This window comes from Arvicanthis niloticus, chromosome 15, assembly GCF_011762505.2.
Source record: "Arvicanthis niloticus isolate mArvNil1 chromosome 15, mArvNil1.pat.X, whole genome shotgun sequence".
In the NCBI taxonomy this organism is placed as follows: Eukaryota; Metazoa; Chordata; class Mammalia; order Rodentia; family Muridae; genus Arvicanthis; species Arvicanthis niloticus.
In genome coordinates this window covers 66,856,923-66,884,607 of record NC_047672.1, presented here as the reverse complement: position 1 = coordinate 66,884,607, position 27,685 = coordinate 66,856,923, and the positions used below count along the sequence as shown (strand labels likewise).

General features: G+C 37.0%; 1 protein-coding gene across 6 annotated transcripts in view; it reads right to left on the bottom strand.

Annotated features, from left to right (window-relative positions):
* Positions 1-27,685, bottom strand: part of Cacna2d1 (calcium voltage-gated channel auxiliary subunit alpha2delta 1) — a 395,918-nt gene that overhangs the window by 148,517 nt on the left and 219,716 nt on the right. For all 6 annotated transcript variants that reach the window (XM_034518854.2, XM_034518855.2, XM_034518856.2 and 3 more), the window contains exon 5: positions 4,085-4,126. In XM_034518854.2, the coding sequence (XP_034374745.1) occupies positions 4,085-4,126 (42 nt within the window). The remainder of the gene's footprint in view (positions 1-4,084; positions 4,127-27,685) is intronic.

Sequence of the window (27,685 nt, the reverse complement as noted above, 5' to 3'; positions counted from 1 at the left end):
GAACCATACAAAGTTGCCCTCTGGAAAATAATGCTCTGATTCACCAAGGGGATCATTTGTAAAGCCTGGTGGTACCGCCAAGAAGAAAGTCATCATAACATTTAATAACTGTCTGTGTAACAGATTCTAGCAAGACTCAGTCACGGTCTTAAATACCACACTCAACAATACATATTCAATTACTAAATCAATGGAAAATATCTATGAACATGATGTTTAGGAATATTTATGTATTAAAATAATATGTTGGATAATTAAAAACCTATTTAAAATTTAGAAACAAAAAAGATAAGATCATTTAAGTAACTCCTACATGCATGTCAGACCAATGTCTGAGTAAAAATTAATGTCTTAGAGTAAGAAAGAAAATAAGTGATGGTAATGCGTGGGAAACGGAGAACATGGCCACTGTGTTGCTACTCATGGAAGCTGAAAATCAAATCCTCTAATACAGAAACGGGGAAAGTTAAAAATACTAAACAGAGGTTCAGGTTTCATAATCTTTTAGTCTTTTGCACAAGGAAAAAAATAAACTTTAGTTTCTGAGTACTTGCATCACTTATTGAAATAAACAGAGTACAATTTTAATAAGAGAGCAGTTTCTCAATTTAGCATTAGAATAATTTTCCCTGATTAATTTGATGTAAGATATTGAAATATAAGATGGCAATCTGAGATCATAGACTGAGAAGAGTTCTGGTGTGACAAATACAAGCCAAAAGAATATGCCGGCATTATGATTTATGAGCATTTTATATACAAATATCAAATTATACATATGTTATCACGAATGGTGCACTCCGTTAGTTCTCCTATGCTACAAAACCTTTTGTGAAGGTGAATAAGCTGTATCATCGATATAAGTCCAACTTTGGCAGAGAAGCAACAGTCTATGGGGTAAAATAAAACAATGTAAGCCTTTAGAATCCTAAAATAGATGAGAGCATAGTATTTACAGTTCTTTATTATCTTTTCTGAATGATGCTTCAATTGTAGAAAATAATTTGGTAATAGTGATCAAAATATATGCATGAGAAATTAGAATGAAAAATTTTATATCCATTTTATATAAAAGCAGTTTTCCCTCCAATTTAAAGATTCAAGTACATTTAAGTGAAAGAAGATATGTGGGTGGAATATTGCCACTATCTTTAATACACTGAGAAAAATAACTGGAGACATGTAGAAAAACTATTACCTCCTAATTACTATTCTCCTCTTTCTCACTTAAATAGCTGACTTTGATACTTTACTTGGTATATGCACATCAGAGAAAGAAAATAAATTCTATGTATCCCCTTGCTATGAAGCTCCACAGTTTATTACAGGTTGCAAACAATGATTGCAAGAAGAAATGATAAGTATACCCTTCAAAATGGGCACTGTTGGGCAAAGCTGAGTTTCTCTAATGCTAATTACCTCATTTTGTGGTGTAAAACAGAGAAAGGAAGGAAGAGGGAGGGAACTAGGAAAGGAGGAAGGGAAGGATGGAAGAAGAGAGAGGAGAGGCAAAGAGGGGAGACTGAGACTGAAAGTAACTGAGACAAACAGTGAGAAAGATACACATACACACGCACACACTGAGATAGAGAAAGACAGAGAGACAGAAACAGAATACCATCAGCACCTTACATTTCTACAAAAAAGAAATTTAGCAGGTATCTAATTAATCATGTGATAATCTTCATAAATTTTCAAAACCTGACATGAAATATTCCAAACCAACTGTACAAGGTTATATAAAAGAATCAACTTATGGTGCAATTCAGGTTAAAACTTAGGATAATATTGTATCACCCATACCATATCTTAAAATCCTTCTGAAACTTAACACTTTTGAGGTAATTCTTCCAAAATATAATTTTGACTAATTATATTATTGCTTTGAGTTGGAATTAGGTGTACATCATCGGTTTCAAGTAAGCATGTAGGTGCAAGGAAAGTATTATTTTCTCAGATACTTATTAAAATGTTTCACATACTTCTCTAGTTTTTGTGTTATTTTAAATTACCCCCTCCCCTTTGTCTATGCATGTGTGTGTGTGGTGTATTTGAACGCAAGTGCCAGCAGAGACCAGCAGAGGGCCTTAGATTCCCCCTAAAGCTGAAGTTAATGGCTGCTATGACCCACCCAATGTAGATTCTCCTAAAGTCCTCTGCCAGGGCAACAAGCCATCTCTCTGTACCCTTCCCCGATTGTTAAGGTCTCTAAAACTTTTGAATTTGTATTTGAAATCAACTCAAATATCTTATCTAAATATGAAGCAAATACACTAAAACTAAATACTCATACCCTTTAAAATATCTTAACTACAAATATGTTTAATTTATTATAAAATATTATATTAATGTTATATTTATAAAATATACAGAATTTAATATGATCGTAAGTTAATAACATTTATATATGTCAGGCAACTGCTATTGAAATAGGCATGAAAAAGATAACTTTGCCAACATTGGGAAATATATATTGAAATCCATATTTACAGATGTACTGAATATCATAATTCAACAGGGTCATGCACCTGACAAGAATAATAGAATTTAGAATAACATGCTTCCTGTACATGTAAGGGAAAATGTGAATAGTGGTAAAAAAGAAACTAATCAAAGAAATGAAAAAACAATTTTAATGTGCTAAATTTTTCTTTAAAATAATGACAAGCAGTGCTTCAGGAAATAATTACCTTGTAAATTAATGTATGCAGTGGAATTTGGTCTACTTTATATATACATGTATATATGCATATACATATATAATTTTATTTATATTGTATATAATTTTATATATTATATAATATATAATTTTATGTATTATATATAAAATAAATATTATTTAGTAATAACATTCATAATAAAATATATTATAATAATTATGCATGATAATAATAACTGACAGAAAATTATATATATTATATGTAATGCATATATATGCATGTGTGTATATATACATATATGTATATGTGTATATATACATATATATGTGTGTATACATATATACATGCACACACACATATATATATGTATATATACACATATACCAAAACCCTAACACAACAGAACCTCTTCTATGGATCTAACCTACAAATGAAATAGAAATTTTATCTAAAAATGTTAATGTAAAAATATTTTAAATTTTAAGAAGCAAAATTTTAACTTCTCAGCAGAAGAGTTTATTTCATGGTATAGCAACTCAAATTATTATTTAACATTGATTTAACAATACAGCAAATACTTTTAGAATTTTATAAATCAGTTATTTGAGTACTTGTCAGATTGCTCATGACTGCAGATGACTATAGTAACAGCCAGCCTTATATAGCAAAACCTTGTTTCACAAAACAAAAACAGAAAAAAAATAAAATAAAAGTAAATACAAATATGTTAATGGGAAAACTTTAAAAGATGAAAGAATAAAGAGGTAATTGATTTTATAACATCTTAAGAAATGTTTGGATGTCTTTTTCTCTTCCTTTTAAGTATTAAGTTCTATAATATGGCTATATTCTTTAAATATGCCAAGTATATTTTCCAGAGTAATATATACTCTCATATGAACCCAAGTCAGAAATTGAGTGAATTGAAAACAGCATTATTCAACTTCATTACATCATAGATGAAGTTGATTGGGAGATTGCATGTATGCTTATGTGAGCGGTGTGCCTGTGGATGACAGAAGTCATGTCAACTATCTTTCTCAATCCCTCCTCAGATTCTCTTTTGATAAAGGTTCTCATAGATTTACTGCCCTGGCTGATCAGCAAGCCCAGGGTTCCGATGGGATTACAGGTACCTGCCACAGTAAACCAAGCTTGAGATGGGATTAGAGGTACCTGCCACTATACCCACTCTTTGAGTGAGTGCTGGTGTCAGAACTCAGGTCCTCATGCTTAGGAAGCAAGCAGTTTAACCACCAGGACTCTCAGTAAAAGTAGGAAAGACTTAACACCATCACCTTGCTCCATCTAACTAATGTTTTGCTCTTGTCATCTAACAGTCTCTTTAAATGTATCCAATTCAGTTGCTTAAATGAATCCTTCATTATTGGCAACAATTCAATGTATAATGTTTTAATACTTACATCAAGATCATCCTTAGCGTTGTAGTAGACAACTTCATTGCTCTAAAACAGAAAAAAAAGAATGTTGTGTTGATACCAAAGCATAAAAAAGTAATAGTGCTCTAACAAAATGCATTTTTTAGTATCCTAAGTAACAACCTTTTCACAAATTGGTTTTACAATATACCATATGAAACCCATAGATCTGAAAACATTTTCAGAAACACTAAAGCAGTACACCAGGGAAAAAATTATAGAACATCTTATAGTGGAGAAAAGAGCTCAGAACAGGACGTAAAAACATTGTCTAAGAGAAAGAACATATGAATTTCATATGTCTAATGCATCCTTGGAACACATAGATAAACACATAAATATGATAAATAATATACATCATAAAATAAGGTAAGACAATTAATTTGTGTTGAAAAGTTTTTGATCTTCATATATCTCCCCACAGTATCAACTCTTAAAGACATAATAAATGCTGTGAGAAATTTTTTTCATGAGTTTATAAAACCAAATTCAGATAGTGAAGAATATCAAATTACATGTGTCAAATTATATAAGACTCAAATTATATATTAGTATTATTTCTTCTATTCTTGTGAAATGGTAGATTGTTCTTTACACATCAGCAAGAATGAACATAATGAACAGTTCCTCTAGCATGGTTTTGCTGAAATATACTGAAAATGCACTTCTAGGTTTATGTTATTTTATGTATGAGAGTGTGTTTTGTCTCACACACGTATGTGCTCCATGTGCATACCATGTGCTGTGTAGCTCAGAAGAGGGTGTTAGATAATCTGAAACTGATGAGCTGCCATGTAGGCCCTGGGAGCTGAACCTAGGTCTACTGCAAGTAGACTTACTACTCTTAACTAGTGATCCATTCTCTCAAGCTTCCAAGGTACTTAAAATATAAACGGTGCTTCAGAAGGACAATATAAAAGAACAAAAATGACTGAAGAGATTACAAATTCCTTTTCTTGTGCCTTGAGGCAAATTCTGCATCTGTAAAGACTGTAAAGATATATTTTTCTGTGCCTCGTACACATCTACCAGCATAGATAATTCTAAAGTTGTGTTAATAGCAAGCTTACAATAAACAGTGTTTTTTGTTCATTTTTTTCTCTTTTTACATTTTTACTGGATATTTTATTTATTTACTATACAGATGCCATCCCCTTTCCCCATTTCCCCTCCCTAGAAATCCCTATCCCATGCCCCCTCCTCCTTTATGCTTTTATACCATTTTAATTATATGCATGTACTAAGGTCAGTTCTAGGTTGAGGGTCAAGCAATACAATAGATGCAAATAGTCAAGGAACAAGCAAGACAATAAACACAAATAGTCAAAGAAAAAGCAAGGCATTAAACCCAATTACATGAACACTCCCATGATCATTGTTTCTAAGGTCTTGTGAAGATGACCAAAGCATCTGAGCCTACCTTCCTGTTCTAGCCCAAGGTCATTTTCATGTCTGAAGCCTACTTCCTTGTCCTAACCTAAAATTTAGAATCTTGTTTGAAATTACTTCTTTGTTCTAGCCTAATGTCAGATTCCTGCCTGAAGCCTACTTCCTTGTTTTTGGTCAATGTCATATTCCTGCCAAGCAGCCCATTTCCTTGTCCTTGGCCCATGTCAGATTCTTGCCAAGCAGCCCCAAAGGCTCTCTGCCTCTCTCCCTTTTTTATTTCATTAACAAGACTGAGCCTGTTTTAGATCATTCTGACAAGAATGCCTTTCTTACGATATGCACATGGTCATAGAATATGCATTATCAAAAGCAATGCACTTCTGTCTTAGGTTGGTAAGGCTCTGTGCAGACTCTTACCCGTCCTTACTTGCCAGCCTGTTAATTTAATAACTCTGTCTGGGGTTCCATTTTCAGGTTCGAACCATGTACTTTGGCTGCCAGCATGTTGGTGTTGTTAGAGAAATCACAGGACAAAATGGGCTAGCATGATCAAGCTGTATATGCCATTTTTGAAGCTTGACCAAAATAGAAATACTGACCTCAGGCCATGGGTAATTTAATCTGCAGTATCTACCGCATGAACGCTCAGCAGAGCAGCATTCTTGAAATTCATAAGCTCCCTATGTATCCTTAAAACATCCCAAGAGGTGATAGAATTATGCCAAATACACTGCACGTGTCATTAAACTTCCTCCTAATTATAATGAGTACCACTGTAAATTGTAGAACTAACATGAATCCAATGGTATTTGGCATGGCACTCAAGATGGCTCCTTACCCTAAAATTATGAACCTCCTTCCAATAATTTGAATAGGATAAAGAGCATCAATCCATTCTTCCAAATGCCTATCTAAATCCTGTTGTATATTCAACACATTAGTAACATTTTTTTTTGCTAAACAATTAACAAAAGTAGTTGTCTTAACTTCTTGTGTCACAGCAATTGCAGAAGCAGTGGTGCTAGCAATTAATGTAATTAAAACTGTTATACCAGCAATAATCGAGCCCACTACCCTCTTGCTTCTGCTTAAAGCCTGACTCATTTCCTCTAGTACTTGCAAGCTATTTTTAGAATACCAAGTTTCCGTGATACTCAGGGCACTAAAACAAAAACTGGTTGATAGATCTCCATAACTGGCATGCAGGATTTCAACACACTAACACAATTAGAAGGTGTACAATCAAGGCACCTTACATTAAATACTGTAGAAGAAACAAAAGTATTTTTAACTTGACTATTCAAAGAGCCTTAACACATGTGCTAACGCCTGTTTGAAATCCAGATCCTGCCCCAACTTTATCTCTTGCTAACATAACATCATAGGGAACTGCAGCTAATTTCCATATGTGTCTCTAAAAATGTCCAGAACCAGACTTCCAAAGGAAGACTGTTGTTTCCAATATTGGATTGATTTCTAGACCAGTCCATGATTGAGTCTGAATAACTGGTCACATTTAATAACAATACAAGAGGCATTATAACTTCTCTTTTTGATTCTCTGTTCCACAAGGTTTAAGAATTTGAGGCAAGACAGCTTGTTCCTTCAGGGGTAGGTAAGCAATGGTGGGTCGGGAACTTATGTCCAATACAGCTTCCCAGTCACCATTGTTAGGATACTCCACAAGCTCACAGGTCAGCATCATTCTTTGACCTGACATCAGCATGTCTCACCCATCACTCTGTCAGCCACCATGTTCCTTCAGCATCCTATGCTCCTGGACATGTTAGAACTCCTGGAGGTCCAGCCTCCTCTGGGTTTTTCATAAACAGTATTTTAAAAGATAACTTAACTGGGCTCTTATTTGAAAAGAAATACTATGTTGTTATAGTTGTCATATAGTAAAAATATTTCAAAATCATGACATTTAGAAAAAAAACAGTTACTGGTGTCACTCAGGGAGTCTGGAGACATGGCTATACAGTTACATGCATGATCTTCTCTTTGATGGGTACTGAACTCAGTTTCCAGCATCACAGAAGGATGCCTATAACCATCTGTAATGCTAAGCATCAGGAAACCTGAAGACCTGTTAGGGACTCTGGGCATTTTTACCTCACAAGTACTCAAGCGTGTGTGCACATGTGCTCAGGTGCACGTGCACAAACAGACACACACACACACACACACACACACACACACACACAAATAGGTGTGCAAGAAAGCATGCACATACATACAGCATAAAACAAACATTGAAAAAAATTGTCACTTTTTTATGTGTTCAAAAACCACGGGTGTCTGGGGTGTAGGATTCCATTTAGTTGACAGTTCTAGAGTTAATAGACTCAACTGATTAATCAAATGTCTGAATATATATGTGTCTTTATGAAAAAAATAGTTTTATTTCACAACTTACTAAAAATAGAAACCAGATTCTCACCTTGTGCTGTTAATAAGAAAATCTACCTTGAGACTGAAGAGTCTTTTCTAGTCTCTACAAAAACTGAAGAACCCCAAACACTAAATATTAGAGAAGGTGGTTCATCACACTGATTAAAACCCATAAATTGGGATTTATTTCAGGGAGAATTGGTAGAACTTTTAAAAATATAATTCGATTTCTGAAGTGACTGGATAGTGAACTTTAATGAGCACAGAATTTCCAATTCCTGAGACATCATAAAGAATCCCTTGTGACTGAGCTAAATACAAAAGCAGAAGACATTTCCAAGCCCCTGAGACCCTCACCTAATCACTACTTTATTGATTCTGCTTGCAATGCAGTCATTTATGTTTCAGAGACAATTTTCAGTTTAGAATGCGAATCTTGACAACAAGTTAAACAGGAGTAAGTTAGTCTCCTTTGGAGACTTCATATCCTACTGCATGCTTCTTGCATTTACAAAATCAGAACATGTAGAAAATGCCATACAGCAGTGTGAAATTGCATGCCCTTTAGTGCCATCTTTTCAACAGGAAGGTTCATACCTACACACCATTGTGCCATGTCAGAAAAGGCGTGAAACATTAAACCCATCTTCTCTTACTGAAAACAGTTCAATTACACTGCACAGCCTGGAGGTGGAGGATTACATTTGGTTGGTAATTCTAGAGTTAAAAGACTCAACTGATTAATAAAACTGTTTCCTACATGTGACCATGTAAAAAAGTTAAGATTTTTATGTATGAGGCTGGCAAGAGGGTCTAGGTATGACAAAGCATGCTGGGAGTAACTCAAACTAAATATTTTTATTCTGCTAAGATACATTGTACATGAAACATAAATTAAGTCAAATAAAGTTAAACTTAAAAAAAAAATTCATTTGAGTGGTCTGCTTCCCAACCCACTGATCTGGCCCCGATATGCCTATATACTCAACAGCTAGCATGCCTCCTAGGAGGTCAGAAGTAACCAGGGACATGGCTGAGAATCCTGCCAAATGCCCACGGCAGCTGCAACACACAGAGAGCCCAGCTCACACTGGACCTCCCTGCCCTCTGAGCTCCACCTTCCTTCAGGTTTGCTTCCCCACCTGAGCCCTCCCACACTGTACAGCATTTCTACCCCCCCTCCAGGGGGTCCATAGTAGCCAAGGACACAGCCTTGTCTTGTCTGCCCAGGAGATCCACAGCAACCAGAGAAACACAGCATGCCTGCTTCCCAGGAGGTCCGAAGTAAAAAGGGACACAAGAGGCCTGCTCTAACAATAGTCACAGGAGGCTGACCCTAACCAGAAACAGCACTGCCTGCCACCCAGGAGACTGGCTCTAACCCAGGACACAGAGCTCTACCTGCTTCCAAGGAGGCCTGCTCCAGTTTGAGACACCCAGGCCAGTTAACACCAGAAATAACCAGATGGCTAGAGGGAAGCTCAATATGATAAGCAACAGAACACAATGCAATTCAGCACCATTAGAACTCAGTTCTTGTATTTAGAGAGAAAAGTTTTATTTTAACAGGAAGGGTGATATGTAGGAGGAGCCAAGGGGGAAGGAGTACCAAGAGGAAGAGAAGGAGTAAGGAGAGGAGGAGAAGGAGAGGAGAAGCTAGGTGATGAGAGAGAGAAAGAGAGAGAAAGAGGAGGGGGCATGGAGGCAGATGTTCATGTGTCTCCACCAGTCAAAGATTGTTGATATATCTAGGTTGGGTAGTGGGTTACGCTTCTGATTGAGCAATACCAAACGTATAAAGCCTTTGATTAACATCTTTAAAAAATTGTATAAAAGCAAAAAGGAAAAGGGAGCATGGGGTAGGGGTTTTCTAGGGAGGGGGAATGGGGAAAGGGGATGGCATCTGAAATGTAAATAAAATAAAAAATAAAAAAAAAAAAAAAACCAAAAAAACACCTCAGTTCTCCCACCACAGCAAACCCTGGATGCCCTAACAGGCCTGAAAAGCAACATAATGACCTAAAATCTCATCTCATGAAGGTAATAAAGACCTTTAAGGAGGATATAAATAAATTCCTTGAAGAAATATAGGAAAACAGACAAAGGAATTAAACAAAATGGTACAAGAATTTAAAATGGCAATAAAAACAATTAAAAAATAAACACAAATGGAGACAACCCTGGGGATGGACAACTTAGGAAAGAGATCAGGAGATACAGATACAAGCATCATGAACAGAACATAAGAGATATATCTTGGAGAGATCCAGAATTCATGGCACATACCTAAATGTAATAGAAACAATATTAGCAAATATTAGCAATATTAGAAAATATATAGCAAACCAATTGTCAACATCAAATTAAATGGGGAGAAACCAGAAGTAATCCCACTAAAATCAGGGACAAGACAAGGCTGCCCACTCTCTTCCTACCTATTCAATATAGTACTTGAAGCTCTAGCCAGAACAATTAGACAACAAAAAGAGATCAAGGGGATACAAATGGGGACAGGAAGAAGTCAAAGTATCACTATTTGTAGATGATATGATAATATACATAAGCAAACCGAAAATTCCACCGGAGAACTTCTATAGCTGATAAACAACTTCAGCAAAGTGGCAGGATAAAAAATTAACTCAAACAAATCAATAGCCTTTCTTTATACAAATGATAAACAGGCTGAGAAATAAATTAGTTAACACCCTTCACAATAGCCACAAATAGCATAATATCTTGCTGTAACTCTTACAAATATCTTGGTGTAACTCTTACAAAGCAAGTGAGATATCTATATGGCAAGAACTTCAAATCCCTAAAGAAAGAAATTGAAGAAGACCTAGTCTTAGTTAGGGTTTGTATTTCTACACAAAATATCATGACCAAGAAGCAAGTTGAGGAGGAGAGGGTTTATTCAGCTTACACTTCCACATTGTTGTTCATCATCAAAGGAAGTCAGGACAGGAACCTACACAGGGCAGGAACTTGGAGGCAGGAGCTGATGCAGAGTCCATCGAAGGATGCTGCTTACTGGCTTGCTTCTCCTGGCTTGATCAGCTTGCATTCTTATAAAACCTAAGACTACCAGTCCAAGGATGGCACCATCCACAATGGGCTATCCCGCCTTGATCACTTATTGAGAAAATGCTTTACAGCTGGATCTCATGGAGGCATTTTCTCAAGGGAGGCTCCTTTCTCTGTGATAACTCCAGTTTATGTCAAGTTGACACACACACACACACACAAAAATCAGCCAGTACACCTCAGAAGATGGAAAGATTTCCTATGCTCACAGATTGCTAAGATTAACATAGTGAAAATGGCCATCTTACCAAAAGCAATGTACAGATTCAATGCAATCCCCATAAAAAATTCCAACACAATTCTCCATAGACATGGAAAGAGAAATTCTCAACTTTGTATAGAAACAAAACAACAAAACAAAAGGATAGCAAAAACAGTTCTCAACAATAAAAGATCTTCTGGGGGAATCACCATCCCTGACCTCAAAGCAATAGTGATAAAGACACCTTGCTATTGGTACAGAGACAGAAAGGTTGATCAGTGGAATAGAATCGAAGATCCAGAAATAAACCCACAGCTTTGGACACTTGATCTTTGACAAAGAAGCTAAATACATACAGTGAATAAAAGAAATCATTTTCAATAAGTATCTCTGGTCTAACCATTAGTTTGTATGTAGAAAAATGAAAAATTTTGTCACCTTGCACAAAGCTCAAGTCCAAGTGATCAAGGACCTCAACATAAAACCAGATACATTGAAACTAATAGAAGAAAACATGGGAAAGAGCCTCGAACTCTTTGGTACAGGGTGAGATTTTTTTTTAATAGAACAACAATAGTCCAGTCTCTAAGATCAGCCATTAGTCTCATGAAACTGAAAAGCATCAGTAAGGCAAAAGACGCCATCAACAGGACAACTGGTAACCTACAGATTCGGACAAAATCTTCACTAATCTTACATCTGATAGAGGCCTAATATACAAAATATATAAAGAATTCAAGAAGTTAACCTCTAAAAATCAAGTAACCCAATTTAAAAACAGGATACAGAGGTAATACAGAGAGGACAGAGGTAGAGGAAAGAAGCCCAAAGGACCAGGAGAGAATCAAAATATGCAGCCTCTGGGAGAGGGAGGTGGGAGAACCTTTAGAAAATACCAAGCATCCAAAGACCCAAGAGGTGAGTGACTCTCTGGACTCAATGGAGGTAACCTTAGCCAAAGTGCCCAACAATGGAGAGAGGAAGCTCGTGGAGTCCACCTCCAGTAGATAGACAGGGCTTCAAGTGGAAGGACAGGGTTACCAACCCACAGTCAAAATTTCTAACCCAGAATCGTTCCTGTCTAAATGAACTGCAGGGACAAAAATGGAGAAGAGACTGAAAGAAAGGCAGTCTAGTGACTGGCCCAACTTGGCATCCATCTCATGAGGGGGCACCAAGGCCTGACACTACTACTGATGCTATGATGTGCTTACAAATGGGAGCCTGACGGGGCTGTCTTCTCAGAGGCCCTACCAGCAGCTGATTGAGACAGATGCAGATACCCACACCCAACCATTGAACTGAAGTCAGGGACCTCTATGTTCTAATTAGGGGAAGGATTAAAGAAGGTGAAGGGGAGGGCGACCCCATAGGAAGACCAACACTCTCAACTAACCCAGACCCCAGGGATGGAGATTTATATGTCCCTGGCACATATATAACAGAGGACTGCCTGGTCTGGCCTCAGTGGGAGATGATGCACTTAGTCCTGGAGAGACTTAGGGCCCCAGGGAAGGAGGAGGTCAGTAGGGGAGCACCCTCTTGGAGGCAATGGGAAAGAGGAATGGAATGAGGAACTGTGGGAGGGGAAACTGGTTGAAATAAGTAAATAAGTAAACAAAAACAAAAAATTAATATGAAGATTTCTAATGTCTTCCTTTTTACCATACACTTTACGTAAATCCTATTATTTAGCTATACTTTCTGAAATTGTTCATTTCTCCTAAAACTGTTTCTGAAATGATTCATCCAAGGTTCCTTTAAATTTTATGGATTTATACTAGGTTTTCTGGGTTTCATATGACATCATTCATTCTACTTCATATTTTAAAGTGAACTGAAGAAAAATGCAAATAGTAAATATGTGTGTACAATTAAAATTTGAATGTATGTGTGACATATAATATATATAATTATATATATAAATTATTATATATTGTTATATATATTATATGTACATAGTGTTATGTTACATTGAGTCATAAAACTATAATGCAGACTAAATATCATCATTCTTCCTTGAAACCAGATATGGACTATTTTGTAGTTTAAAAGAGTTAACTGTTAACATAGTGTAAATTTTTACATGCTTTAAATATAAATATTTTAATAGGTCAAATGTGTTTTTTATAGCAAATAAGAACATTACAAAGCACTAAGCTGAATCTGTGTCTCAGGGTTGGGAAAGAAACAGACCTAACTGGAATGTGCAATGCCTAATGACTGATACTTCATGTCCTCTCGACCAGCAAATGGGGCATGGCTTTAGGACGGTGCTTCTCAACCTGTGGGCTGCAACCCCTTTGGGTCCTTCTCAGGGGTCACCTAAGAACATTAGGAAATACAGATATTTACATTACATTTCATAATATATTTCATTATTTTCTTATTAACATAACCAAAAAAGTTCAGTTGGTCAATTCAATTCATTAGGATGAATGTGTATAACAATCAGGGTTTGGAGACAGTCAAACCTTGAACTAGTCACATAGTCTTTATCTATGTCAAAATGACCCTAAAATATTAGTGGATTAATTTTATAACCATATTAAATGGCTTTCTGGTTCCAGTTTGTTGTTTTCCTTAAAAAAAAAAAACAATAATAATTGTGTTTGGAACTTTTATTTATATATTTGAACACTGCTCTCCTCAGAAATGATTTTGAGTTTCAAAGCTATCATATTAGGGAACTCATCAATTTCATATCATATTCATTTACAGCAAACATTTTTTACTACTTACAATATTTGTGCAGTGATGTTGAACTAAATCACCACACAGTAAAATGATTCAAGTTGGAAACACCAAACTTTTCAAAGACTAAAATAAAGACACAATTCCCAGAAATAAAAGGTAACTCGTTAGCTCAAGCTAATTCTACATTCTGATATTATGATACAGAGAATTTTGATTAGGATAAACTCACTGCCCAGAAAAGTACTAGAGGCAAATTTATTTTAAAAGAATAGAGTTGAGCGCTTAAAGAAACAGAATTCAAGAAGAGGCAAATGTGTCATCTAAACTCCTTACCCCTTGCTTGACCTGTTCCCCTGCCTCCAGCCCACTATGTAGGAAAATTTCTGGATCAGGATACGGAGAGTCAGATCCCAAACCCTCCAAATTATCCCGATTTATCTAGTTCCATGACTTGGATCACTTTACTGTACTTGGATGTTAAATTAAATCCAAGTACAAGTCTCCACATACCGAGTATGACTTTATGTAGCAGAAACAACAGCTGTATATAAGGATGGTATGAAGAGTAACTGCTGCCATGCATAGTTACGATCATCAACAATTGTTCTGACCTCATACTCAATGCTTAGTGCTGGAGACACAGTAAGACTGATACCTACATGCTGACCCAGGAGAAAATGCACCTGCTTCAGCACATCAGTGACAAGAAGGTCCAGTTCCAGATCTGGCAATACCCTAACTTGCTATATTGAAAATCTCTTGGTATCTGTAGATAGCAGAGAAGTAGCTATTTCAGAGAGTTAACTATAGTTCCTTTTTATGAATGGAAGAGAGGGGTGATCAATTGTTAGTAACTTATCTAGTCTCACTAAAAGTTCCCTGAGTCCTTCCTTCCAGAAAGTAATCAGAACAGTATTGTCTAAATGTTTAATTAAACTATACCATATATACTAACAACTATAGGTATCGATGACAGAATGAGTTATTATCTTTCTTACTTATAACTAAATATTTTAATGAAAATTATTAAACATTATCACCTAAGAAAATAGTCCAGATAAAAACAGTAGTTACTAAAGTAAGCTACAATATTATGGAATAAAGCCAGAAACAGCTTCAACTAGACCTTGGATTAGTGAAACCTACAGAGAGAAATTTTTCATAACTAAGTCATCTCAGATAACAAAAACAAATTGTTTTGCTTCTGATTTTAACCAAGTAAGTTAGATGTGTATTATCCCCTTGAAATAAATTTACTTATATGGTCCATTCTAATATAATACTGCTGCTTGGTGAAATTTAAAACATCCCCACATAAGTTAAGAGGTAAATTACTTTAGTCTCTTAGTATCTATTGAGAATCAAAAATCAGATCTGGGCAGAATACGCTACTCCATCTTAATAATGTATATTATGAATGACAGCTCCTGCATGCCAGCTTTCTATAAAAGTCGGTCTCTGATGAATAGCTATGTTAAAAGTCTGAAGTCTAAGAACCAAGCTTCCCTCTAGAAATAAGATCCTGCTGTGGGTGACTTGAGCATTGGAAGCAAAAGTTATGAATTTATAATCCACACCCAAAATGGATGACATGCATTTCATTCCAGTGGAGATTAACTTTCTGTAAAATGTGATAATTCTTTTTCTCTCATCCTATCCTTGATTCTACATATCCCAATACATTACCTGCAGCTGTATTTTCTCCTAATGTTTTTTAAGCATGATTTTGAATAATTTTTATCATTCCTGATTTTCAAATTAGAATCTGCTGAAGCTGTGGATATACTTCATTAAAAATGAGATATGTCCATCATTTTTGCATGTGACAATACAATGTTTAGATTTTATTAAAATATATTAATAAGAATTTGTTCCAGAAACCACAGACCTCATGTCTAATGCCTGTGTCCAGAACAAACAACTGTATTGTGCATGGAGTTTCCACTGGATCTGCTGCAACATTGTGTAAGCCAAAAACTGTAGGGACCTGTAGACTTAGTTATGCATGTCTGTGAGTGTGAACATGTTTCTAAAAGAGCAGTCTTTAAAACACTCTCATGTCATCACGTTAATTTATTGTGCAGACTGATGAGCATGTTGAAAATGTGCAGTTGGTAAGAGAAGGAAAACAAGAAGATGAGCAGAGCTGTATTTGGTTATCAATGTCACCAAGTCACTTAGGAAGACATTGGGGACATCCTTGTTTGTATTACAGGAGAAGAGACAGACAGTGAAGCAACTGGTGTATAGTGTGACAGTTGGTTCATATTATGTATGAGAGAAAATAAAAGAGGTGATTACTGGGAAAATGTTCAATTATGTGGCACTCACAAATGTTTACAGTTATATGCATATGAAGAAGAGAAGCAGCAATAAGGATACATGTATAAAGTTTTAACATTTTGCCCATAAGAACAACCATCCAGCAAAGTCTTATCTGCACCAAACCTTGTGATAACACCTAACTACATGGCTTTTTATTGTTGTTTTGGAGAAATTGATTGCTGAAGAAATCAGTAAGTTGTAAAGCAAGACTTTGAGTTCTGTCAATGGAAGGCTACTGCTGAGACTACGGTGAGTCTCACTGTACTATTGATGTGGACACTGATGTGGACACTGTGCCTGTGTATACATCTGGAATTGAGAACTTGCTTTTCCAGTCTTCTCCTGAGCATGCTCTCTCCCTGAATGCAGGGATTCCTATTTCCTAGAGACAAAAAATTCTTTGATAAAAGCATCCACCTAATGGTATTTAGTCTTTGAAAAACAGTCATTCATTTTATGTTTTATAATTTATTCTAAGATACTAGTTTAATACTGATGCAATTGGCTTAATAAAAGAATAAGACAGGAAAACAATATTTTACTATTGTGAGATTATTTTTGTTACTTATTTAACATGTTTATTTTGCATTAATTCCTCAGGAAATGTTCATATTTTTAACATCATTGGGTTACGCTCCATATAGTGCCTGTGAAGTGAAATATTAGTAAATAGCTCAGCAAGCATTAACCAATCATTAAGTCAAAGCTTCCTAAGGAAATTGACAAGAGAAAAAAACACATCCACTGGTGATTTCTATGCTTAGATACATAATTACCCAGAGATTCCATCCTTAATATTTATGGTGAAACTAATGACACAATTGAAAAAACCACTCTTAGTGAATCAAATAACTGTACTACTTTGCCAACAGGAAATATTAATTATATCTACATAAAAGAAAACCTTTTAATGGAAAGATTACAATGTTTCTGTGATGCCATAAAGGTGTGTTGAATGTTGTTCAAACTCTGCCACCTGATAAATAGATATTGAGAGCTATATGAAGGTATTAGAAATTCTACACTAAGATAGCAAAACTCATAAAATATGTGCAGCATAAAAAAGTCTTAAATAGAACAAATATGTGTACACACCCCACATAAACTTACAGCACACACACACACATGATTCAATTAAAATATAGTATAGACCATTTTTAGAATAACTCAAGAAGAAACTACAAGTGGTAAATTATTTCAGAGTTCTGTGGATCTTGGACCTCAATGAGGATCAATTTCTTTCAGCATTAAGAGCAGTCCAAATTCATTTCTTCATCTTACAGACTTTAATAGTAATCTGCCCGTGAGCTATGCCAGTGCTCCAGATGAATTTAATAAATAGAAGCCAGAGACATTGGGAGAAAAGGCAATAGCAAAATATGAGGAGATAAATTTGTTATTTTCTACGGGCCCCAAGTCTCTGAGGAATTCGGGCTGATAAGTGAGCAAGCACATCCCTGAATGCTGGAGGACAGACATGCTCTATTCTGCTTCAGTCTGGAACGTCAGTGACGCTTTGGTTAGAATCATCAAGCCCATTAATATTTAATCCATGAAATCTTCCACTTATCATGTCCTTCCTATTGACTTTTACAACACAAAGCTCTTCTTGACTTCTGATCATAGTTAAGAGCACTTGACCACACTATGTGAGATTCTAGCAGGAAAAATCCTGTTAATTTCTTCCATTCTGTTATGAGCAGTGTGTCTCCCAATTAATCACTATCAATTTCAGAAACTCATCACACTGAAAAAAATATGAAAGCTCAAATTATGGTAGTGAATTTATACTGAGTATAAAATAATCGGTCAAAGACTAACACCTCAAAGAATGTTAAGGATATTAAGACCATGTCAATGTATCACATGTTTTAGTGACCACAAGGAGCAGTATATAAGGAAAGAGAGAGATTCAGGCGTGGCATGCCTAGTGCATGCTGGGATTTGCATTAAATTCTTTAAACCTGGCATCTTCTTTTAGATACAGAAGAGCCTGATAATCTCAAAAATAATATGTTAAAATTTTAATTAACCTTTCAGTACATTGTTCTTTGAAATCCCGTTTCCTTTTATTCCTCCCTTCCAAAGGAAACAATGGGCTTTAGCATCCTAATGACTAGGGAGTGTGAAATAGTACAGAAACAAACGTTATTTTATTTGGAACTCATTCTATACTTTAGTCCATTTAAGGCAAGAGCCTTAAAATCGAGCCTTGTAAGAGGAGAAAGGGAACACATTTTTAAAGTGAGTTGTATGGCAAGAAAATAATCTAGGAAGTCCAATCAATAGACTGTCGTCACATAATGCTCAGAGTCTGGCACCAGGTGCACGGAGCTGACCTTTGGGAACAAGGCTGCTGAGAACTAATTTGGGGTGACAAAGGGAAAGACAAAAGAGACAGGACCCAATGAAGCAGCAGGGGCAGCAAAGAAAAAAGGGGAAGTGAGGTATACTTGGAATTTTAAAACTGAGGTGCCAATTCCGATTTTTAATCCAGACTCAGAAGACTTGTACACAGGTGGGAAGCTTTCCTTGCTGTGATGATCCATCCTAACTTCTCTGCCTCTTAATACTTCTAATGGCATGTTAGCATTCTGTCTAAACTCCACCCCCACAGTTACCTAGCAACAGCCAGATATGCTTCTCCCAACAGTTACCTGGCAACAGCCAGGTAGGCCTGGCCCACTATAAAAGGGGCTGCTTGCCCTCTCCTCTCTCTCTCTTGATCTCTCTTGCCTTCTTGCTCTCCCTTTGTCCCTTAGCCCCTTCCCCCTTTCCTTACCCCTCTCTCCACATGCTCATGGCTGGCCTCTACTCCTCTACACTCTCCCTCTCTTTGCCTCTCTCTGCCTCTACTACCCTCTTTTAACTCCCTTCCCCATGCCCTGAGTAAACTCTATACTATACCTATGTGTAGCTGGTCCCTCAGTGGGAAGAGATGCCTTGACATGGGCCCTCTGAAACACTCCCTTCTCCCATACCTCACCACACATCCATAGAACATATTCTATATCTCTTTATCTTTTTATAAACACGTCAGCACCTGTTGTTTTTCACCAATCCTGTTTTCAGGGAGAACACAGATAAGTCATTCCCTAGTTTATGATGACTCCCTGGCCGCTGCCTCAGCTCCTCACTCTGCATGCTCATCCTCCTGCACGAAGCTCTATGGTTTGAGCTAGGAGGAGGCAGAGACTGAGAGTACATCAGCTTTTGAGCCCCATGCATGGCTGAAGAGCATCACAGGCAGTTAGTTACCAGTGCCTGCAGCATGAGTCTGTCTTTCTTCACAAGGTTGATGAAACAATTTATAACTAGCTTTATCTTCGGTAGAAAAGGCTTCAATGGACCACATTTTGCCTGCTATACTGGTGATTTTCCAGAAATGAACAACAAAAATTAAAACTTGATACAAGGTACTTTATTTAGGAGATGATGACCCCAGCTGATATTGGGGAATCTCCAGAGAAGTTTCAAGTTTCTATGAATGAAGACCAGAGGAAGTGACAGTTGCAAGAGACACAGACAGTTGGTAAAGAGATAGCAAACTTACAGGGGGATGGGACGGGGACAAGGGTGGAGCATATGTGGCTATTGCCAGGTAACTCTAGGGCGGAAATTAGACAATGCCACCATGGGATGAAGCACATCTGGCCAACTGCAGTTGCTGGGAGTCATCAGTCCAACAACATTCCTCTCTGCACTTAGGAGCTACCTTTGCAAAGGGTGTTAATAGCACCTCTTCTGTAGCATCAGTTAATTATCATTGCTCATGACCAGATGCGATTTGCTGCCTTAGCACCTCCCCATAAACCTCATATCCAATCATGTAATGCCAACACTTAGAAACCCTGACTTGAAGTTTTCTCCTTTAAAAAACCCCTTACCCTAGACTTGGTAGTCGCTCACCTAACCTGCTGCATCAGGGAAGGTTTGCATCCACAGCTCAAATAAACCCTCCTGTGAATTGATTACACTGGAGTCCAGTCCTGGTTGTTTTGGGCGTCTCCTGATCTGGGCATAACAAGGCTTGCTGGCTCATTTAGACATGCACAGACTTTTTCACACACATGAAATGTGTTTAACTTCAGGTATTACATATCTCAGCCTCTTAAACCTCCCCCAATACATTGTAGTACCATAATTAGATAGAAGCTACCTTCTGACATCTAGAACGCTTCTGGCCCGGAGCCTCGGTACATGCTTGTGTTATCTGGCTAGGCCAGGGGTCTTTTAGCATTCCTCTTTGCCAGCTTGTTATAATTTTACTAGGCTTTATTAGTGGGAGCTCTCACTCACTGCCCAACTCTCCTACTTCAGTGACACCATGAAACACCCACAGGAGAGCAGAGAAGAGCTGAATGGGAATAAAGAAATTTAAAACATGTGAGTGTTAAAGAATCACTAGAAATCCATTCCCTGGGGTCATTTTGTAGACTTTAAATTATCTAAAGATGGCTGACTGAGTGCCCTCTGTAGCTGGCCGCCTTTTAAGACATGTTCATTCCTACGTACTGTTCAGAAAGCCACTAGATAATACGACTGCAGGTAAATGAGAGAGGCTAAAAGAAAGTAGGCCGAGGGCCTTGCTATGTGGTGGTGGGATGTAGGTAAGCAAACAGCTGTGTGTGCTGCGGTCATACAGGGCATGCTTTAAAGGTCAAGCAAGGGACAAGTTAACCAATGACCTTCAGCACTGACCTGTTAGAGCAGGGCTTCCCAGGCATGAGCTCCTCTCTGTCACATGGTGGGTAGAGTAAAAACTGGTAGACTAGTCACTTTGAATTTTACAATAACAATGTTAGAAAATGCCTGTTTTTGTCTACATTTTGTCTAGACTCTTCGGATGTAAAGGAATCAGACAGCAGGTGCTACAGAAGGGAAAAATAAAACAGTGGTGACTACAACTGTGCTGAGGGATTAGTGATGGTGACTGTCTTCTCTCCTGGGACCAATTGTTCACCATTTCCAGCAAACCACCAATTACTATGTTCAAAGCTCTTTGTTTTCTCTTGCCGTGAATTGAGCACAGAACTTCAATGTCAAAGGAGTGCAATGAGAATTCAATGCCACCATATATTCAAAAGAGCTCTGCAAAATTTAGGGAAGTATGTAGCCTTATCACTATCCAGAACTCAAATTATTTTGATGTTTTATAAAATTAGAATGTGTGTCTTCAGTTTAAGTATTCAAAATGTATTTATTTAAACAACATAAAATAAAAAGTTGAGACGTCAAATAAAAATTTCCTAACATTAAAAGAGCACTCACTTTTTGCTTAACATAAATTATGAAAAGCAGTTTTTAGTAAGAAATTGCAATTTAAAAAAAGAATGAGTTACTCAGCTAAGGGCATGCCTAAAAAAGGTTTACTCTAGGCTGATGTCATTTCAATGATATGTAAAATATTGCAGAGATACAGGAATAATTAGAGTATTCTACATTTTAAACTATCATTCCACAAATGTTTAGAACAAAGGAACACATCAATGTATTCAGTTTGATCATATTTTCCTTTTTACTGCATAAGAAACTCAGTGTGAAAAATATTTTACATTTAAGAGATCAAAGGATTTGCAAGTCAGTCTCCAGGTGTGAAGAGTGAGGAGAAGGTGCTAGCAGCCAATTAACCTTTACCAACACCCCGCCTTCCTTACCCAACCAGAAGGCTGGATTTCTCCCTCCATATGCTCAAGATTTAGGCTACTTTCATGATTATTTGTCAAATTCAAATATAACAGATCCTAAACCCTCAAGAGGATAACAGGTAGTGACAAGAAAAAAAATGATGCTTAAATGTTTTCATCTTTAATCTAAATCTATCAAATTATATTCCCATAATGTTATGAAACAATGATACAAGAAAAGCCTACAAGTGATTAATAAAAGTTTATAAATATTAGCATGTATAGTGTACTTTTTTCAATGTCAAGTAAAAGATTTTTTTTTTAAAAAAAAAAAAGGCTATTGGCTTATTATTTCTTAGAAATTGCTTAGGGAATTACACAAAACAGATATCAGACCTCAGTAAATAAGAAGGTTGGAAAAAGCTCCAAGAGTTTTTCTTTTTACAAAAGGAAGTATCTTACACATTTAAATGATTTAATTGTTCTGAAGCTGTTGTAATATGCAGGTCTGGAGTATATGTTGTAAACACATTACCATGGGTGACAAGTCCTACCTGTGTTGTAGATGTTGAAGGTACATACTGTAGCATGTAACCTGTGATAAGACCAGCCCTTGTTGTAGATGTTAGAAGGCTGATTAGCCTGTGGTGATTGTGGAGAATTGGAATGTTGCCAATGATGTACAGGCAAATTATCTTGGCCTGTCTTTAGTCCCTCAGTAACTATCCACTGTCCACCTTTGTGTCTGACCTCACATTTCTGGGGCCATCACCAAATCCTTGTGATATATTAAGGTAACCAGTTCCTAGCTTCCACCCACTGTAATGCTAATGATGTCATCAGATGGGCTCTCCTAGCAGAGACATCCATTTTTCTCCACCTCTGCTACCTGATGTTTCCACCAAATATTTTTTAAATGCTTTGGTTTATGTCTTTATTTTGTTTTGTAGCTATAAAAATTTCATGAAACTTTCATATTGACACATGGTGTTTAGGGTAATCTAAATTCGTACTTCTTGTGTACAACTGCTCATAGTTGGTTAAAGAATAAACTATCTTTTATTTCCCTTAAGGTGTGAGCTATATATTTTGTTAACAGTATATATTGTGGGGTGACTAAATTGAGCTAATTTACATACCCCTATTTTTTGTGGTTAAAAACAATCATTCTTAGCACTGTCCAAAGACACAATATTTAGAAAAGTTAGCATTCATAATAGAAACTTGCCAGAAAGACACAGACATTCAATTCAGTTTGAATTTTAGATAATGAATTTCATTATTATATACTAAGCAAGAAGCTGTTTATCTGAATTCAAATATAAACAAGCAGGTAGTATTTTATGTGCCAAAGCTTATAATTCTACTTTATGTAAAACTACTAATATGTATGTAATTATCTGTGACAACTTTAAAGTTTTATGGCAGAGATGGACAGGATGTTTTATCATTTTTTAACAATTTCTTTTAAATTAAGTGATCTTAAAAGGGCAGTACTACTGTTACAAACTTAGCCAGACTTTAGAAAATTTAATTGTTCAGAAAGGTCAACATGACCCCCTTTTTTTGTGCACAGCTGTTATAACTGTTTAGTCAAAGTCATTTTATGTCTCGATGGAACTTTTGTGGATAGAAAACTATCAGGCACCTTTCAGTAAATTCTGACTTTCAAGTGGGTCAAATCAACACTGAAAGAGTTATATCGTTCTTTTAACAGAGGTTTACCAATTTCTGATGATTTGAGTGCATTAAAATGAAACTTAACTGTCATATTCATCATCTCACTGGTAATCCTTGTGATTTCCTTGTTCTGAGAGGCCAGCAGGTTTCTTGTTTATGCTCCAGCTTACAAACCCTCTAACTTCACATACTGGGTCTTAGAAATGCCTTTGCAAGCAGAGCCACTGGTGATGGCAGAAAAAAAGGCTGAGCCCTGGCAAAGCCTAAACTCTTAGGGCTCTGACTCCTCAGGAATGTTCTTCCTTTTGAAGTTTTGTTGCTACCAGTTGTTTTGATGAGATAACAAGAAGCCAAGTTTCCTCAGGGACTCATGCAGGAATTCAGCACTGTCTAAGATTAAATCTGGAATACTTATTTGTAAGCTGATGGCAAATTTTGTTTTCTTGGAGCAAACTACAAAGCCACTATTATACAGGGCAATTAAAGTAAATATTTCAGCAAATAATTATTTAAAATATCTTAGACAAAAAAAAAAAAGATGTTACAGAGTCTATAACTTCATATCTAAGCATTGTATTTAGCCTTAAGCACCTTGACAGACTGGGAGAAATGTGGAACCGAGATCAGTAGCATCATTTTTCTTGTATGATCAAAAGAGGATGCATGCAATTTCTTTCCTTGAGCAATATGTTCCTTCATGTACTCAAAGCCTGAACCATGGTGGGGAACAACATGTAGTATAGACAAAGAGGTTTGCCCAGCAACTTCCAAGAGATTTTTACAACAGTGCCTGCTTCTCTCCATGCACCACCACAGGTAATCAGCACTGTGTATAGATAGATAAGGTGGAACTACATCACATGCAGGAACAGTGAAGAACAATCGAGAAATGCCATCTGCTAGATCGGGTGACTGTCCCATCTGCCCGGTATATCCTACCTTAATGATGGTGACTGGATGTTTGGAAGAGAAAAAGTCATAGATACTAAAGATCCTGACCTGTCACCAGAATGAACAAAGCTTGTTGCTACCAATTATATAACAAGAATATATATATTTATTTTAAAACTGCTTTCTCAAACCCATCAACAGGAAGTAGCTTGAGACAATGTAGGCCACCCTCCCTGGGATGGTCCAGAAAATTCCATCTTAGTGTATCTTTAGTTAATCTGCCTGTTACTGCCTCTGTACGTTCTCAACATGAAAGGGCCCAGGAATGAAGGAAATCCTCATAGCAACAGGAAAATATTCCATCCCATGCAGAATACATCCAAAAGTTTGTTGTGGAAATATTTAATCTCAATCAAAGGTTTCTACCCACCTTTAACAATTCAGTTCCTGAATAAAAGGCATACAACCTTTATATTTATAATAAGCTTTAGTCATCACTGTAGCTGGGCAGATATCTACCCTCGATGCTATTTGAATATATTTCTTATCATTAATCCCATTTTATATTTGCCGTGTTCCATCTGGACAGCTCTTAATTCCAACTGGTTAGCCTTCATGGCCATATTTTTATGACTCACCTACCCCATGATGGTTTCTTCCTCTCTCCACCTTCTTCTCTCTCTGCTCAAGGTTTTCATCAGAAGCTCATCTATCTCTCTTCTGCCTAACTATTAGCTGTAGGCATCTTTACTCACCAATCATGTAGACTGTCTCAGCCCTGGGGGCAACCAGGCCTTGGAGACCAGTGTTTAGAACTACAATACAATTAAAAGACCAAACCTCGACGAAACTTAAAGATGTACAATATGAAAGCCCCAAATCAAGGCAGGTAAAGACAGTGGCTCAGATAGTAACAAAAATGAAACTTGAGCCCCAGTCTACCTGTTATTAAGATCCACATGACTTCCTGAGCCGAATTCCACTTCCAGTTACATGTGTAGTGGTAGTGTGAAAATAAAATTTGAAAGCAGCATTGAAACAATAACAAAAAATTCATGGTCAGCAAAGACCACCAACAATTTGTTAAATATAGTCATAATAAAATATTAAGTCCCTGCAGGGGCAGGGTGACCAAAAGTAAAGGCATGCAAGGGTGTGCCCAGACAAGTCCAAACAAGCCCAAGTGAGTAATGGGCTATCTGGTGTTTACTTCTCTCTCCCTCCCTTTCTGGGAGGTCCGAGGTTCTGCAAGTTCTGCCAGTTCTGCAAGTTGCTGATGTTTGAAATATCCAATCATATGTAACCGCGCCAAATTTTCCCGCTCTCCCCAACCCCTACCCATAAATATCCCAAGTTTCCTGGGTTCTGGGTCGGAACCTCTATCTCTTGCCTGAGATATGTTCCGGCCTGAGGGCCCTCGTCACTAAACCTCCTCTGCAATTGCATCAAGAAGGTCTCTCGTGTGTCCTTGGGGTGTGCAGGCCCTGATTTGGGTGAGGGTCCCCTTGCAGGGGTCTTTCAGTAGAAACTTCATGTGTTAAAATTTGAGGTGTAATTCTCCAGATAAACAAAAGGAATGTCTTTCCCTTGAAAACATTAGCTTCTGAAAGCTCTACTTCCCATATTCTATGCATAATGCTGCCCCCTGGGGGCTAAGGCTGGATGAGTTAGCAAAGTGGCTCCCTAACATCAACCAGACCTTAGTTCTTCTACCCACCTTATTTTTTGAGGGTTTCTCATTGAAACTGGACCCCAGCAGCTGGCTCATCACTGAGCCTGGAGCTCATCAGTGAGCTGTTGGGGTTCACCTAGTTCTGCTAGCTGCTAGTTCCCAGTACTGGGATCACATGTATTCTCACTACCCTGGCTTTTAGAACTGTTAGAAAAAAATTATTAGCCCTGTTTGGAACCACACAGAAATTTATCTATCATTAAAGATTTAGAGCTAATACACAAGATCAAAAACATTAATCGCATGCCAGATTGTAACAGCACAATACAAAATGACATGATTTTACAATATACTTAAAACATGTTGGTGAGCTCTGGGCCAACTTAATTTTCCATGTTTCTGCTTGGGTTCAGTAATCCTTGCAGACCAATTTACACACCGGCTATTCCTGCTGACGTAATGGCTTATTTTGCTGAGTTCCTTCTACTCCTGGTTTCTATTTACTTGGCTTATCTGGTTTCCCAGCAGGAGGCCCTTTGTTACCAAACTGCCTGGTCACAAATAAAGCCCCAGGAGAGCTTGGCAGCTATAAAACCAAAGGTCTACTCCAGAGCCCTCTCTCCCAAGGGATGTGAGGCTAAATCAATTTGGAAGCAGTTGGGTGATCATTGCTTTCTAACTTGCAATGTCATCAACCTTCATGTTCAGTTTGTATGCCCCGATCTTCATCCTTTCACAGAGGATTCCCAATATAAACAAGATACATCTCTTAAAACGTATATAAATAATAAGAACTAACATTTTTACAATAGTATTCCAAAAAAAAGGAACAGTTAATATTCATAATATTCACAAGGTTTGGTTGTCCATTTTGTTTGTGGTGGAGGGTTCAGATTAAAATTGAGGTTTGAGTCTATTTCTTCTTCCATCATTAAAATATGTTGGGTTTTTCTCTCAAAAAAAAAAAATCTCTGCTTACATGTATTGTACCAATACTTTGGTGGCACATGCCTGTAATCTCCATACATGGGAGCTGAAAGAGGATGATCTTGAGTTAAAGGACAGCATGGTTATATCAAGAATTCCTACTCAGACTGAATATGCTGCAGTTTGAGCATATTCAGAGCCTATCAACTCAAATCAGTCAGTGAATAAGTAAATACATTATAATGTACTATGTAAAATTATAGTTTCTACACTACTTAGGGCATAGCATTAACATAAGAAAGCACACTCTCCATCAAACCACACAATAGACTTTTCATACATATAAAATCAAAATATTGTGATGAATTAAATCTGTGCGATGTTAGCCTTGACTTTTGCCTTTGCTGAAGAATGTCAAAGCTATTCAAAGCTGGGAGTCCCTGGCATGCCCAGCATCAGCTCTAAGGTAGACGGCAATTGCTGCTCTTCATTCTCTGGACACAAAGCTTTCAGAATGCTTCTGTACCTGGACCTTGGCTTTTATCTTAGCAGTTTGTTCTCTGAGTCACAAAGCACGACTTAAGACAATTCATACTCATCAATGAAACATCCTTGACATTCTGAATACTAAGAAAAGAAGCATCAACAAGAAGGCCACTAAGCCCCATGCCAGAGAATCTGGTGATGTACATTTCAAA